Source organism: Embiotoca jacksoni, unplaced genomic scaffold, assembly GCF_022577435.1.
Source record: "Embiotoca jacksoni isolate LCO1_2020_lvr unplaced genomic scaffold, fEmbJac1.0.p SCAF_6, whole genome shotgun sequence".
Classification (NCBI taxonomy): Eukaryota; Metazoa; Chordata; class Actinopteri; family Embiotocidae; genus Embiotoca; species Embiotoca jacksoni.
The window spans coordinates 18417892-18430090 of NW_027185414.1; the positions used below are offsets into that span (position 1 = coordinate 18417892).

The window sequence follows — 12199 nt, forward strand, 5'->3', positions numbered from 1 at the left end:
CATTTTGAAATAATGAGCAGTCTTACTTTTGATATTTTAGGAAGTGCAGGTTGTCGACTACTTGTGTACCGGTAGATTTGAATGCTTTGTGGGCGAATTGAAGTGTTTTTCATGGTGGTATTGCTCCTTTCACATAAGTAAAGGTTTTGAGTTCTTCTTCTACCACTGGACTTTGCCAAACAATGTTCTATTTCAACATTTTGGGTGATTTCTGAGGCAGTACTTTCAGATAGCCTTAACGGTATTCTGAATCATATTACACGAGGGTGTCAACGTTATAATCGTTTACTTAAATGGCCTCTAGAGGGCAGTAAATACGACGTGGCTTCCTGAACAACATAGTCCCTTTGCACCGGAGTTGCACCCAGTAAACAGACGTATACGCACAGTGGACTGTCCTGGTCTTTACTTTATGGAATAAACGTTTTAATTTTTTTTGCAGTACTTAGTAGCACGATGTTCTCCCCCCGGACATTACATCCGGGGCTGCAGCACCGGGAAACCGGAAATCAACCCATTAAAGGTGACGCTGCGCATGCGCCCGTCCCCCGTGCGTTCGACCTCTACTGCAGACCGGTGAGAGCTAACCTCCTGTCACGAAGCGGGTTTTGAGTTAAATATTCAGCCGCCCCGCGCCTGTCTTCCTCCGTATCTTTGTTCGTTTCCTTCCACAGCACCGCTCGGCTCTTCTGGTTTCCAGCCGGTTTGTTTTCAGTGACGTTGTGCGGTTTTGCAGCGTCTCTTGACCTTATCTGTGCGTCCGCCTCACTTTGCACACTTAGTACTTTCTGGTTTTAGCGCACTGGTCGCAGGGTCAACTAACCAAAGCTGTGCTCGGTTGTGTTTCCTTACACGCTTTTTTGTTTTGTTTTGTTGTTGCAGACATCGGATCCACGGCAGCTGCTTTTGGTTGAGCTGAGCAGGACGTCCCTTCGTAATAATGTATGCCTGTGCTAAGTTCGTCTCCACGCCCTCTCTGGTGAGTGTTGATGAATGAATGGTAATTGATAACTGGCACGTCTGCTGTGCTTAAACGTCACGTCAGTCTGTGTATAGAACCAAAAAAATAAAAATAAATTAAAAAAAACAACAAAAACCCGTTTTTACAACGTGTCCTGCTAACACGGGCGCGCAGCTAGCCGTCATTGACCCTCTGCTAAAGTCAGCTGGCGCCTCCACCTGCAAGGACGTCCTATTTCCATCAGGACAACGTGTCCGCTGGTACCGTGTGAAACGGTCATCTCCTCGTTTTGACGCTTACGTGATGCAGCATGATCTAAATTGAAACGATATGACGAGTCCAATGAGAAGAAATCATATTCGGGCAGAATGAATCTAATGCAACACTGTAGTCGGTGTGTTTGTATATAATATATATAGATATATACTGTACTGTATATACTGTGCATTTTATATTTTTTACTGCTATTTTATTGTTTATCTATTGTTCTGTTATTATCTTATTGCTTCTGTATGCTGCTGTAGCGAAAAAAAATGTCCCCTCTGGGATTAATAAAGTAACTACCTAACCTAACCAATATTTATGAGCAGCTGAGTGCGACCCGGAGGACACCACCATACTGATAATCCTGCGTATTCGTAGCAATGTGACCTAGACGGATGTCGGAGGTAAATATATCGTGTTATCGGAGCATGACTGCCCGAACTAAACGGGTGTATTTCTTTTTTTGTTTTGTTTTCCTTCTCTAATCCAGGTGCGTGCTGGATCCCGGGCTCTTCTCAGACCCCTCTCAGCTGCAGCGCTGTCAGATGGCAGGAAAGTAGAGGTGAGCCGCTAACATCAGAACTGATTTATGGACACTTGAGTTTTCACAAAAGAGTAATTATTTCCTTTACCTTATTACGCACACGCACACACGCGCACGCACTCACACACGGGGATTAGACAACCTAACCCATGCACAAATTAATTCAAGGTCAAATTTAGGTCTGATTTGGATCATTTTTGGATCTTACTTGAAACTAAACTGCAAAAAAAAAAAAATAATGTAGTTGCCCGAAAGAAGTCACTGAGTTTTACACTGGCAGGTATTAAGCCAGCGCAAAAACAGGGGGCGAGGTGACAGTTGAATATTGTCAGCAAATGCAATGCCGATGTTTTGCACTCAACCTTAGCTAGCCGATGTGGCTAACATTAGCTGCTGTGCTTTAAGCGAATGGCAGGATGTGAAGTTTTGCTTTTTTAAAGCTGCACTAAAGTTAATCTGAGTTTGTGGAGAACCTTCAGGTGCATCACAGAGGCAGATTCAAGTTTGACCGGCGTGAACTTAATAGAAATTTAAAGTAATCCAAACACATGCACCGAGCAGCAGCTGGTGAACGAACAAACAAAACAAACAAATGTTAGTAAACACCCAACTATTGCTTTCATTAGTTTCATTATTAAAACAACTGGTATTTTCAGATTGCTTGTTTTTTTTTCCAGCTAATTGTCAAAAACCTCAGAACGATCGATTTACCAGAAGACAAATAAAAGTACCGACAGGATATTTCGTATCACCGAACAATGAAAACCGGTTTTCTTTTGTCTGTATCCAGCAGAACATGAGAATTCCCTCTTTGCAGTCCGGTCTGTTCTTTTATTTTCTACCAACCTCTCCATTTATTTCAGACGGCCTCTCTCCTGGCGCCACAGAGCATCGCAGCCTCCCAGCAGCAGGTGGCGGTGCGCGGATTCCAAACCAGCGCCGTGAGCCGCGACATCGACACCGCCGCAAAGTTCATTGGAGCGGGAGCTGCCACGGTGGGAGTGGCAGGATCTGGAGCTGGAATTGGAACCGTGTTCGGAAGCCTTATCATCGGATATGCCAGGTAAATTCAACGCATCGGTTTCAGCTACATCTCCACCAAAGAGCGTCTTCCCTCATGTTTGCTGGCTGCTCAGGCCACAAATCTCATAAAAAAAAAAAAAGAGATCTGATGAGATTTACGCCATCGGATCAGTTTCAGCGATGACTATAAAACCAGTAGAGGAAGACTTGATTTCAAATGCCACTGGGTTGCTTACGTGATTAATAATAACTTTAATTGGAACTTGAGATGAAGAGAATACTTTCTTTTGATCAAACAAGTAATGAAAGGATCCTTCAGCACTCCCTTTCCCTCTCTGATAGCATTATTTTGTTAGGCTTTCATGGGGAACCTTGTAAGACACTGAGACGGTCTGCTCTTTGTTTTTGTCATTAAAATATGATCATGCTTCTTACCTCCTCATCTCATCTGCTCCTCTCAACAGGAACCCCTCTCTGAAGCAGCAGCTCTTCTCTTACGCCATCCTGGGCTTCGCTCTGTCTGAAGCTATGGGTCTCTTCTGTTTGATGGTTGCGTTCCTCATTCTGTTCGCCATGTAAGCCGGTCAGTTATCGACTGCCAGAGGATACATCACAATGTTAACAGGAGCAGCAGTTTCAGATGCCCTTGAATAGTAGGATGATTTCAGCTCATCGCGTAGCTTGTTCTTGTTCCTCGGTGTTACTCGAAAGCTTGCGACTCCGTTGATGTACGAAACTGTGACAAACCCAAATCATTCTAATGATGGATTTGTCATTATATTGTATATTTAATCAAATGTTTTTGTTAACACAACGTGCAACCAATACCGGAAGTAAAACATTGAATTCCTCAAGTGTGTCTGTACATTTTTAGTGGTGTGTTTGTATGACTCTGTGTGGATCTGTGCTTCTGATTTAGTAACGGGGGGTACAGTGATTTCCTGGCTGTGAATTGGAAAATGTTTCCCCTAAAAGCTGAAGATAATTTTCTCCATAAAGTTTATTTCTGGCAGGCATGACAATGTTTCCTGTACGCAAAGCTGTTTTAGCTCAAGTAGACTAAGGATTATTCAAATTTCACTCCATATGTTAAATATACCCTTCTCCATCAATGTTATAGTTGCATAAATTACAAGTAACTACTTTTGTGACCTCAGCTCTCCAGAAATGATTTGAATTAAACCTGAAAGGAACAAATTAAACGGTTAACATTTTACCTGTTACACATCGGCAGCTTGGATCTTAAGGTCATACTTTTTGGAGATCCCGGATGTCTATAATCTTCCTCTTTCCACAGAGCTGTTCACTTCAGAGAGATATAACACCATCTCAGTATCAGTCAGAAAATATCAGGGCATTTGGATTCTGAATTTCAAAATTGAAAGCCCTCTAAAATGTCATACCTGAGCTGTGTTGCCTCTGAATTCAGATTTGATATTAAAAATAAACTTCCTGTTCTCACGGATCAGTTTCACTTCAAAATGATGGCGGACGACCTCGGACAAATATAACGGGCATTCCCCTTTCTGACAGTTTCATTGCTGGATGACATTTATTAAATGCTGAAAACCTGTTTTCCTTTCTTTTGAAAAATGCCACATTTGTCCTAAATGACACAACACCAGATTTATCCTCATCACTCCTACAGTAAGTCTGTGTCACGCTGGCTTATGCATTTTTGTCTGTTCAGTGGTGGTTCTGTTAAAACATAACTGGGTAACAAAATATTATACTTTAAGTAGGATATTTTATGATTTTCAAGAACATATCGGCTTTTGTGAGTTTTATACAAATTCATTCCAGGGTTGTATCTTGGCTGATAAATGTTGGTATAAAAAAAAAAATCACTGCAACCCTTGAATGGGTTAAATCCCATCATGGGAATGTTGATAGTAAAATAGGCCTTTACTATAGACACCTTTTGCAAATGACATCAGGTTTAGTTTCACAAACCCCAGATAGGGGATTATGCTTGGATTACCCAGATATCCTGTTTGAATTAAGATTTTGTTTGGTTTCATGAGGTACAATATAGATTTACATCTGTGCAGCTCGCCTGCTCCAGAACAGGCAAACACCCGGGTGCCTTTAAATCTGCAGATACTTCCATCAGAAACCATTTTCTTGCAGTTATTCCATGTTCTACTATAAATTGGATTTATTTGACTTTATTTGTGTGAGACTGCATTAAATTAAGTTGACGTGACTTGTGTCAATTAAGCACCCAGCAATGACGAAATTAAGCGATCGGTTTGTTAGGTGGAACTAAAGCCCAGTTCACACAGTGAGGGGGACGGATTTGGAGGACGGACTCGTCAGCGTCGAATGCCTTTTTTTATGAAAGAAATTTAATTGTGATAAAAAAAAATTAAAAAAAATTCCGACGTGTCAGCTGTGCAGTGAAACCGATAAACGCATGTGTAATTAAATGTATTTAGTGCAGCAGGTTGGCGGTTCGTGGAGGGGAACTTGGTTTAAAACTAAAAAACTCACACCGGCACCTCCGTGGTGGTCGCGGCCGGGTCACTGTCACACGGGTCCGGATGCTGTTGTACAGAAGAGTCGCCAGAAAGGAGCCCATAATAATAAGCAGGTAAACAGACATGCTTTTTAGAGCAAGGCTTTTTGGGAGCATCATAGACTCAGTCTTTGGGATTTGGAAGCAGCAGACTGTCATCAGGACACATCAGAAAGTTTTAACTTTATTTCCTATATTTATTTTTACAACAGCTCATAATGCATTTCAGAGCAGAAGTTTAGTACCTTGGATATTAGCCTGGATAACACCTTTTGATAGGTTATGCAGTCATTCCGAACTGGATAGATTTTACACTCGATGTCCACCAGGGGGCGCTGGTGTGTCAGACACGAGGGAGAGCGTGAGTCCAGCAACTTTAGGGCAGTTCTGGGAAAGTAATTTCTGAAATGTAATAGTTTACAGATTCCTAGTTACCCCATTAAAAATGCAATAAGTTATGTAACTACTTTAATAACTTCATTAAAATAATGCAAAGCGTTACTTTTGATTACTTTTTGATTACATTTCGATTACATTTCGAACAAATGAAGTTGAAAAGTACTAAAAAATACATGTAAACTAGGCCTCACAACAGAACTCAGCACTGATTACTATCAAACTTTATTTTAAAAGTTCTTCAATTTAACTTGAATCAAGACTGAAATGTTTTGATTTTAAAGCACAACCACCAAAACAAATCACAAGTCTGTAAATCACAACTGATTGCAGTAAAAAGAAAAATGTTCCCAGAACCTTAAACGATCAACAGAACTGGTTCGCAGAGTTTCACTCTAGTTCCTGAAAGACTCTTTTGAAATACCTCATTTTCTGATCAGAAAGCATGGCCAACACACTTGGCGAGGTTGCTCAGAGCAACGCACATTAATTTCATCAACAAACAACAACAGGATCAATCAAAAACGAGGCTCAAATATTCAGCTCATGCTGTCTGGACGTAGACAGAAGGAGAAAAGATGCAAAGCAGCAAAATAAATATTATATTGTCAGATATAAAACTATATTTACTAAAAAAAAGACTCTATTCCGATGTAACGCTGTTGTAATCACCAACATTATGAATAGTAATTATAACTGAATTATATATATTTTTCTCAGTAATTTGAACAGATTACAATTACATTTGTATTTTATCTGCATGTAAGTAGTTATTTCCAAAGGCTTCAGGGGGAAATCGACTAAAACGGTACATCTCACTTTTCTTGTGGTTTTGATTAGTAAATTGTACATAAAAGTTGGAAATTGGAATATCAGGACTAGAAATATTGCAGCAGCTGATACTTTTAGGATTTGGTCATTATATACTTAAATGTTTGCTTGTAATATTTAGGTCCAAGTATGTTTTTAAATCAGAAATTGTCCATGTAAAAATAACCAAAAGTGCTGTTAGTTTACTGTCAAGATTGTGCCTGATTTTTTTTTTTTTTTTTTTTGCCTCTCTTGAATTTATTTCCAGACAATATTTTCACCCCAGTCTGTTTGTAATAGGTAACAAAAGGGCGCAAAAAAGAAAGATCTTCATGCCAAGCAGTGCTGGATCGCTTTGACCAGCAGTACGGTGAGGAGCTCGGAGACTTGTGGGCATCTGCGAGGTAAAGTTTGTTTGGAATAATTATTGCAGCTTCCATCCAGCTCATTTCTCGTCCTCATTCCTCGGTGTTGCTCCTGTTCTGCAGAGCGGTGCTCCTGCAGCCTCCCTCCTGGCAGTATGGGGTCATGCTCAATCGCTTCAGCGCTGTGACAGACATCACACAGGCTCTTCAATCTCAGGGCTTTTTCACATTGCTGCCACAAACAAATGACTCAGCATTGCTTTGTAATGGCTCCTCCACGGTGTCGGAGTCTAAATACCAGCGAGGAAAAGACACTCTATTGCCACCACACTACATCTCCATGTGCCCTCCTGACGACTGCCGTGCGCGTCCCCAGCCTGACAGCAGCTTTCACGCCCTCGGTCAGGACCCTCGATCAGAGCCTTCGCTCGGTTCGCCCCGACCTTCATTACAGTGTTACATCCACCCATGTCCGCTGCGATTTCCCTCTCCGGCTCACAGGCCTGGCCAGCTGAAGCAGTACTACCTTCTGAACGCTGCCTCCCTGCTTCCAGTGCTGGCTTTGCAAGTCAGAGATGGGGAGAAGGTCTTAGATCTTTGCTCTGCCCCCGGGGGCAAAGCTTTAGCTATAATGCAGAGTGCCATCCCAGGTAAAACACACACTTTAACTAAAGGGCTTTGCCTACTTTTAATCAATTGTATTCATGTCATACAAAAAGGTGTGAGATTGTTAATTTAGTAGATTTATTTGTATGTGGCAACACAAGATAAAATAAGAGTACTTATAATTAAATAACAATACATTGATTTATACCTTTGCAATAAAATGTTGAATACTGCCATTTTGGTATTTATAATGAAATGTATAAATTAAAATTCAAGTTAATGTTTTAGCACGTATAGTTAATACACATTAATGTTTATAGTTAATTAGATTTAAATTACCCAAAATAATGACGAAGATATATCAAAGGACTTTTTCCTGTAAGGAGGAGTTTGGCAGGAATAAGTTTTTACAAAAACACATGTTGAAGTTTTGATTTTAAATATTAAATACAAACTTTGCATGTAAGTTTCTGCCGTTGATATAAAGGAATATTTTTGTCTGCTGTGAATAACCTATTTAAATTGAATGCTGGTCATCAATAATGCTGCTCCGTGCTCTGTTCCAGCGATTCTCTGCTGTAATGAACTGGATCCTCACAGACGAAACTGGCTGGCCAAGACGCTCGAGTCTTTTCTGCCTCACCCGCTGAACAGCAGCGTGATTGTATCTGCGCAGGATGGACGGTCTTTTGGGCAAACACAAGCTGGTTTGTACGACAAGGTGGGCGAAGAACTCCTGTTATGTTTTCATGGCGGCATTTCATTGAATTTCACTACGCTGGCCAACAAATTCAGGTGACACACTTCTTTTCCAAGGCCCTGGTTACAAATGAATGAGAACAGCAGGCCTTTGAACAGACGCTAATAAAGCCAGCAGGATAGAAGAAAAACGTTTATTCAAAATAGGAGCCAGGAGGAGGCAGACGAATGACTGGGAGGAATCAAAGGACTCAAAGTGGCTGATAATGAACAAAATATCGAAAAATTGAAAGCACAGAATGAACAGGTTTCAAGTAAGACAGTGTGAACAACAACTGAAAGGCAGCAGGGGAGTACAAACAGACTGTGGAAGCTGTATTTTAGCATTAATACTGACTGAGAACAGATTTGTGAGGAGATTCTAAATTGAGGTGTTGTTGTGTTTTATTTTACATTTTCTGGTAAAGGTGTGATTTTGGGGGAAATTCTTTTCCTTTTTTTTGTTTCCTGGTGATTCGGGCGCTGTTGTGAAATTATAACATGTACTTGGGTGATTTTAAAAACCTCAAGCATTCTTCTTTTCATCTACTTTCACCATAATTCTGCTCCGAGCTCCTCACTTGTTTTTCTGTCTATGTCCCAGGTTTTAGTGGATGCTCCGTGTTCTAATGACAGGAGCTGGCTGTATTCTTGTAACAGCCAGCAGGGGGAACAGAGACTGCAGGGAAGAGCCAGGCTGCCTGCGCTCCAGGCTCAGCTGCTTCGGTAAGCCCAAACCCAGACATGAAAAATGTCTGTTATGTGTTAGCCTTGCAGTATTCTAATATCGCTCTTCATTTTTACTGGACTGTTATTACTCAGGATATGTAATATAACCATTAATGTCTGAACATGGTAAAACCTTTGAAATACAACACTGTTTTGGTTCAGATAATGAATGATCTAAATGGATATTCCCGTGTGCTGTGCAGTCACTTGCATAATAATGCAGTCGCTGAAAAGACCATAAAGGAATTACAATTACAAACATGTCAATGTCAAAGCAACTGAAAACAACTTACAATAAAGTGTTTGATGGAGGCTTCATCATTCTGTGTGTGGCAAGCAGCAGGTAAATCTGTCAAAAAACTGTAATGTTTTTCAGTGTTGCGGGAGGAAAAACGTGTATGACATATGAGGGGCAATCAAAATGTTGTGAGAGTGATCACATTGTGCAGCACCACGACATGCATGAGTAGAGGGAAGCTATGACCTTCATCAGTAAGTGTTATGTTGGTTGATCAACATCAGTACCTGCGTTACACGTGTTTTTATGACCTCTGGTACATGACCTTAACAGAGAGCGCAAAAATTAAAACACGAAAATGAAGTGTCAAATTTAGGAAATCAGCATCAGAGAACCTCGAAAGGCTTCAGAAAACCTACGACAATGAAGCAATAGGCAGGTGAAGTGTTTTGAGTGACATTTATAAAGAGGGGCAGATCATCACTGAACAGGGTTCATCAGGACAGGAGCACAAGGTGGGATATACAACCTCATAGGATTGCGCAGCAGGAATTCATCCCTCAGGGTCCGGCTGTCAACACCGAGTTCTGCTGGGATGTTCTGGGACTTCTCTCTAAAAATCAGACACAAAATTGTTCCAGCTGAATGGTGAAATATTAGATGCCTCCGAAACCAGTGGTCAGAAAAAAACGTGTGGAACTCAGGTGCTGATGTTGAACTTGGAATACTTACTCATGTAGGTTATACCGTAGCTTCCTCCTGCTTCCTGCACATCACGATGCCGCGTTAAAACAGTTTTGAAACTTTGATTGCACCTTGTATACAGAGTTGTGGCTAATTAAAAACATCCAATATTGAGTCCTTCACCGGAGCACCCTACAGGGCGAATGGTTTGAGCAACTTGCCACATATCTTTAATGTCCTTGCTTCGATTTCAGCTCAGGACCTCTGTTTTATATTCCACCTCCTCTTTCTCCTCTTGTTTCCTGTCTGATTCTTCACTACTGACCAGAAAACTAAAGGCAAATGTATAAAGCATGTGCAAAATCAATGACCAGTAGTGTAATTTTAAAGTCTCTTGTCGTGAAGTTCAATACTTGTCAACTCTTTACAGATCTGCTCTGTCAGCAGTGCGACCAGGAGGCACCGTGGTCTATTCAACCTGCACACTGTCCAGCTTTGAGAACTACGCCGTAGTCGAGACGGTGCTGAGGGACTTTCCTGAGGCTGAACCTGACGACCTCTGGGAGGAGATTGCCGTTCCTTTATCAAACCACTTTGCATTTAGTTCTCACCCTGGTCATGGACAGACACTTCACAAGTCCACTGTGTCCTCTTATCACCGCAGACTCGGGGTTCTAGTGGTTCCTCAGCCTGGCAAGACCTGGGGTCCCATGTTTCTGTCTCGCATTAGAAGGAGGAAATAGTCTCTATCTTCCAACACGGAAAAGATGTGAAATGGAAACACATTAACGTAATCATGCCAAGTACCAGATTTAGAATTTAGAAATCCGCACTGTGCCAAAGTCTGCTGTTTACAGAGTAGGTAAGTAACAGCGGCTGTGATGTAGACGTGTGGGGATAAACATGTCAATGTCAACACAAACAAGTTTAATAAAGTTACATATTGCAGTTTTAACACTGCAACACTCAAACCATCTGCAAGACAGGTTTTAGTTGTTCATAGCCGCTGGCTTCTTTGTGTGTGTGGGTGTGAGATTTCACATTTAACTTGCAAATCCAAACAGGGCATTGCTCGCATCATTCATACTTACCTCCAGCAATCTGCATCAAAGACAGACCTTAGACAGCCTACTTTTAATTAATGCATATTATCCATATTTCTATAATAACAGTGCATCAAATGACAACATGAAAACAGTGAGAAAGGAGCCACTTGCAGTGATGAACCCACAGAGAATTATCAACGACATCTGCAGCTCCCGTCGGCTTTATGGAGCTTTATAGCCAGTTTCAGATCATTGTTTAGCTTTCCAGCCCACAACTTTATTGTTTTTGGTTCACTCTCACTATTTTCATAGCATCAGCTGGTTTCAGCAAAAAAAAAAAAATCTAATTGTAGCATTTAGCAGCCACAGAGCTGGAAGAGCCCTGAAACACGAGAAAGAGAGAGTGAATATTGGACTTCCATCCATCAAGAGGCTGTAAACATAAAGACATGAACGATGATGTTCCTCCTTAGGTAGCAGATATGTAAACTAGCAGCAATTTGCTCCTAAAATCATGATATCAACTTAAAAGGTGATGATATGTTGTGTTCAGAACTTGTTTCCTCCGCCTTCAAGTTACAAAAAAAAAAAAAATCTGTTATTTCATGTTGGACGGATTTGTTTTAGCCTCTGCAACTCACCTTGTTTTTTCTTTATTAAAAAAGTGTTTAACTTTTGAGAGTATCCAGGAGGAGTGTGTTGGGGCAGAGGACACACTTTGACACCAGACAGCTATGAACTCTTGTTCACTGTTGCGGTGTTCAGCAGAAAATACACTCAACTGCTGCTTTAAATTTTAAAATAGGAAACCCAAAACACTCGCAAACAGCAGATATTAAAAACTGCAGTTGCAACACATTACTTGCAGGAGGAAAACACAAGTGTCAAAGCTGCCGACACCGTTGGCCCGTTCATATCTTATGTAAGTCTGAACTGCTGCTGGAACTTTTCTGGAACTTTCAAGAGCAAGTGCAGGAACCTGAGTCTGTCTGAAACTACTGCAGATGTGCAGCTGGAGAATATCCACAGTTTTTTTTTCTTCCCACTTATTATACATTGTTTAATAACACTTATAAAGAACTTTAACCCTCGTGACTTAAAACCTAATATTAATTTTTTTTCCCACAGTTAAATATGTTAGGATTAAGTGCTTGTTCTGTGAGTTTTATTTGACTTTGTGTGAGTTTGAGTTTCTAAATTCTCTTTAAGGGGTCGTTAGCGAGCGAGATGTCATTAAGAGTCAATAAATCAGGTTGCATTCATTCAATATTTATTTA

At 40.9% G+C, this 12199-nt stretch overlaps 2 protein-coding genes across 3 annotated transcripts; both read left to right on the top strand.

The window, feature by feature from the left end:
* The first annotated feature begins 488 nt into the window (after positions 1-488).
* Positions 489-3646, top strand: LOC138213206 (ATP synthase F(0) complex subunit C2, mitochondrial-like). 2 transcript variants are annotated; one of them, XM_069174142.1, is made up of 5 exons: positions 489-576; positions 883-979; positions 1716-1787; positions 2633-2832; positions 3257-3646. In XM_069174142.1, exons 2-5 carry the CDS (start codon positions 941-943, stop codon positions 3369-3371), a joined length of 426 nt encoding a protein of 141 aa, XP_069030243.1. In that variant the 5' UTR covers positions 489-576; positions 883-940; the 3' UTR covers positions 3372-3646. The 2 variants fall into 2 exon arrangements, with proteins under 2 accessions (XP_069030243.1, XP_069030242.1); XM_069174141.1 differs by lacking the exon at positions 489-576 and adding an exon at positions 583-754.
* Positions 3647-5102: 1456 nt separating this feature from the next.
* Positions 5103-11724, top strand: nsun3 (NOP2/Sun RNA methyltransferase 3). Its single transcript, XM_069173890.1, has 6 exons — positions 5103-5385; positions 6817-6920; positions 7005-7531; positions 8054-8208; positions 8830-8951; positions 10307-11724. The coding sequence occupies exons 1-6, from the start codon at positions 5221-5223 to the stop codon at positions 10617-10619; spliced, it is 1386 nt and encodes a 461-aa protein (XP_069029991.1). The 5' UTR covers positions 5103-5220; the 3' UTR covers positions 10620-11724.
* Positions 11725-12199: the final 475 nt, after the last annotated feature.

Bases quoted from the DNA above. Each gene is read 5' to 3' on its own strand.
- nsun3 (XM_069173890.1), top strand. From the start codon at position 5,221: ATGTATTTAGTGCAGCAGGTTGGCGGTTCGTGGAGGGGAACTTGGTTT. The intron at 5,386-6,816 runs GTAAACAGACAT...TGTTTGTAATAG, and splicing joins GAGCCCATAATAATAAGCAG to GTAACAAAAGGGCGCAAAAA. The intron at 8,952-10,306 runs GTAAGCCCAAAC...AACTCTTTACAG, and splicing joins CTCCAGGCTCAGCTGCTTCG to ATCTGCTCTGTCAGCAGTGC.
- LOC138213206 (XM_069174142.1), top strand. From the start codon at position 941: ATGTATGCCTGTGCTAAGTTCGTCTCCACGCCCTCTCTG. The intron at 1,788-2,632 runs GTGAGCCGCTAA...CATTTATTTCAG, and splicing joins CAGATGGCAGGAAAGTAGAG to ACGGCCTCTCTCCTGGCGCC. The intron at 2,833-3,256 runs GTAAATTCAACG...TCCTCTCAACAG, and splicing joins CTTATCATCGGATATGCCAG to GAACCCCTCTCTGAAGCAGC.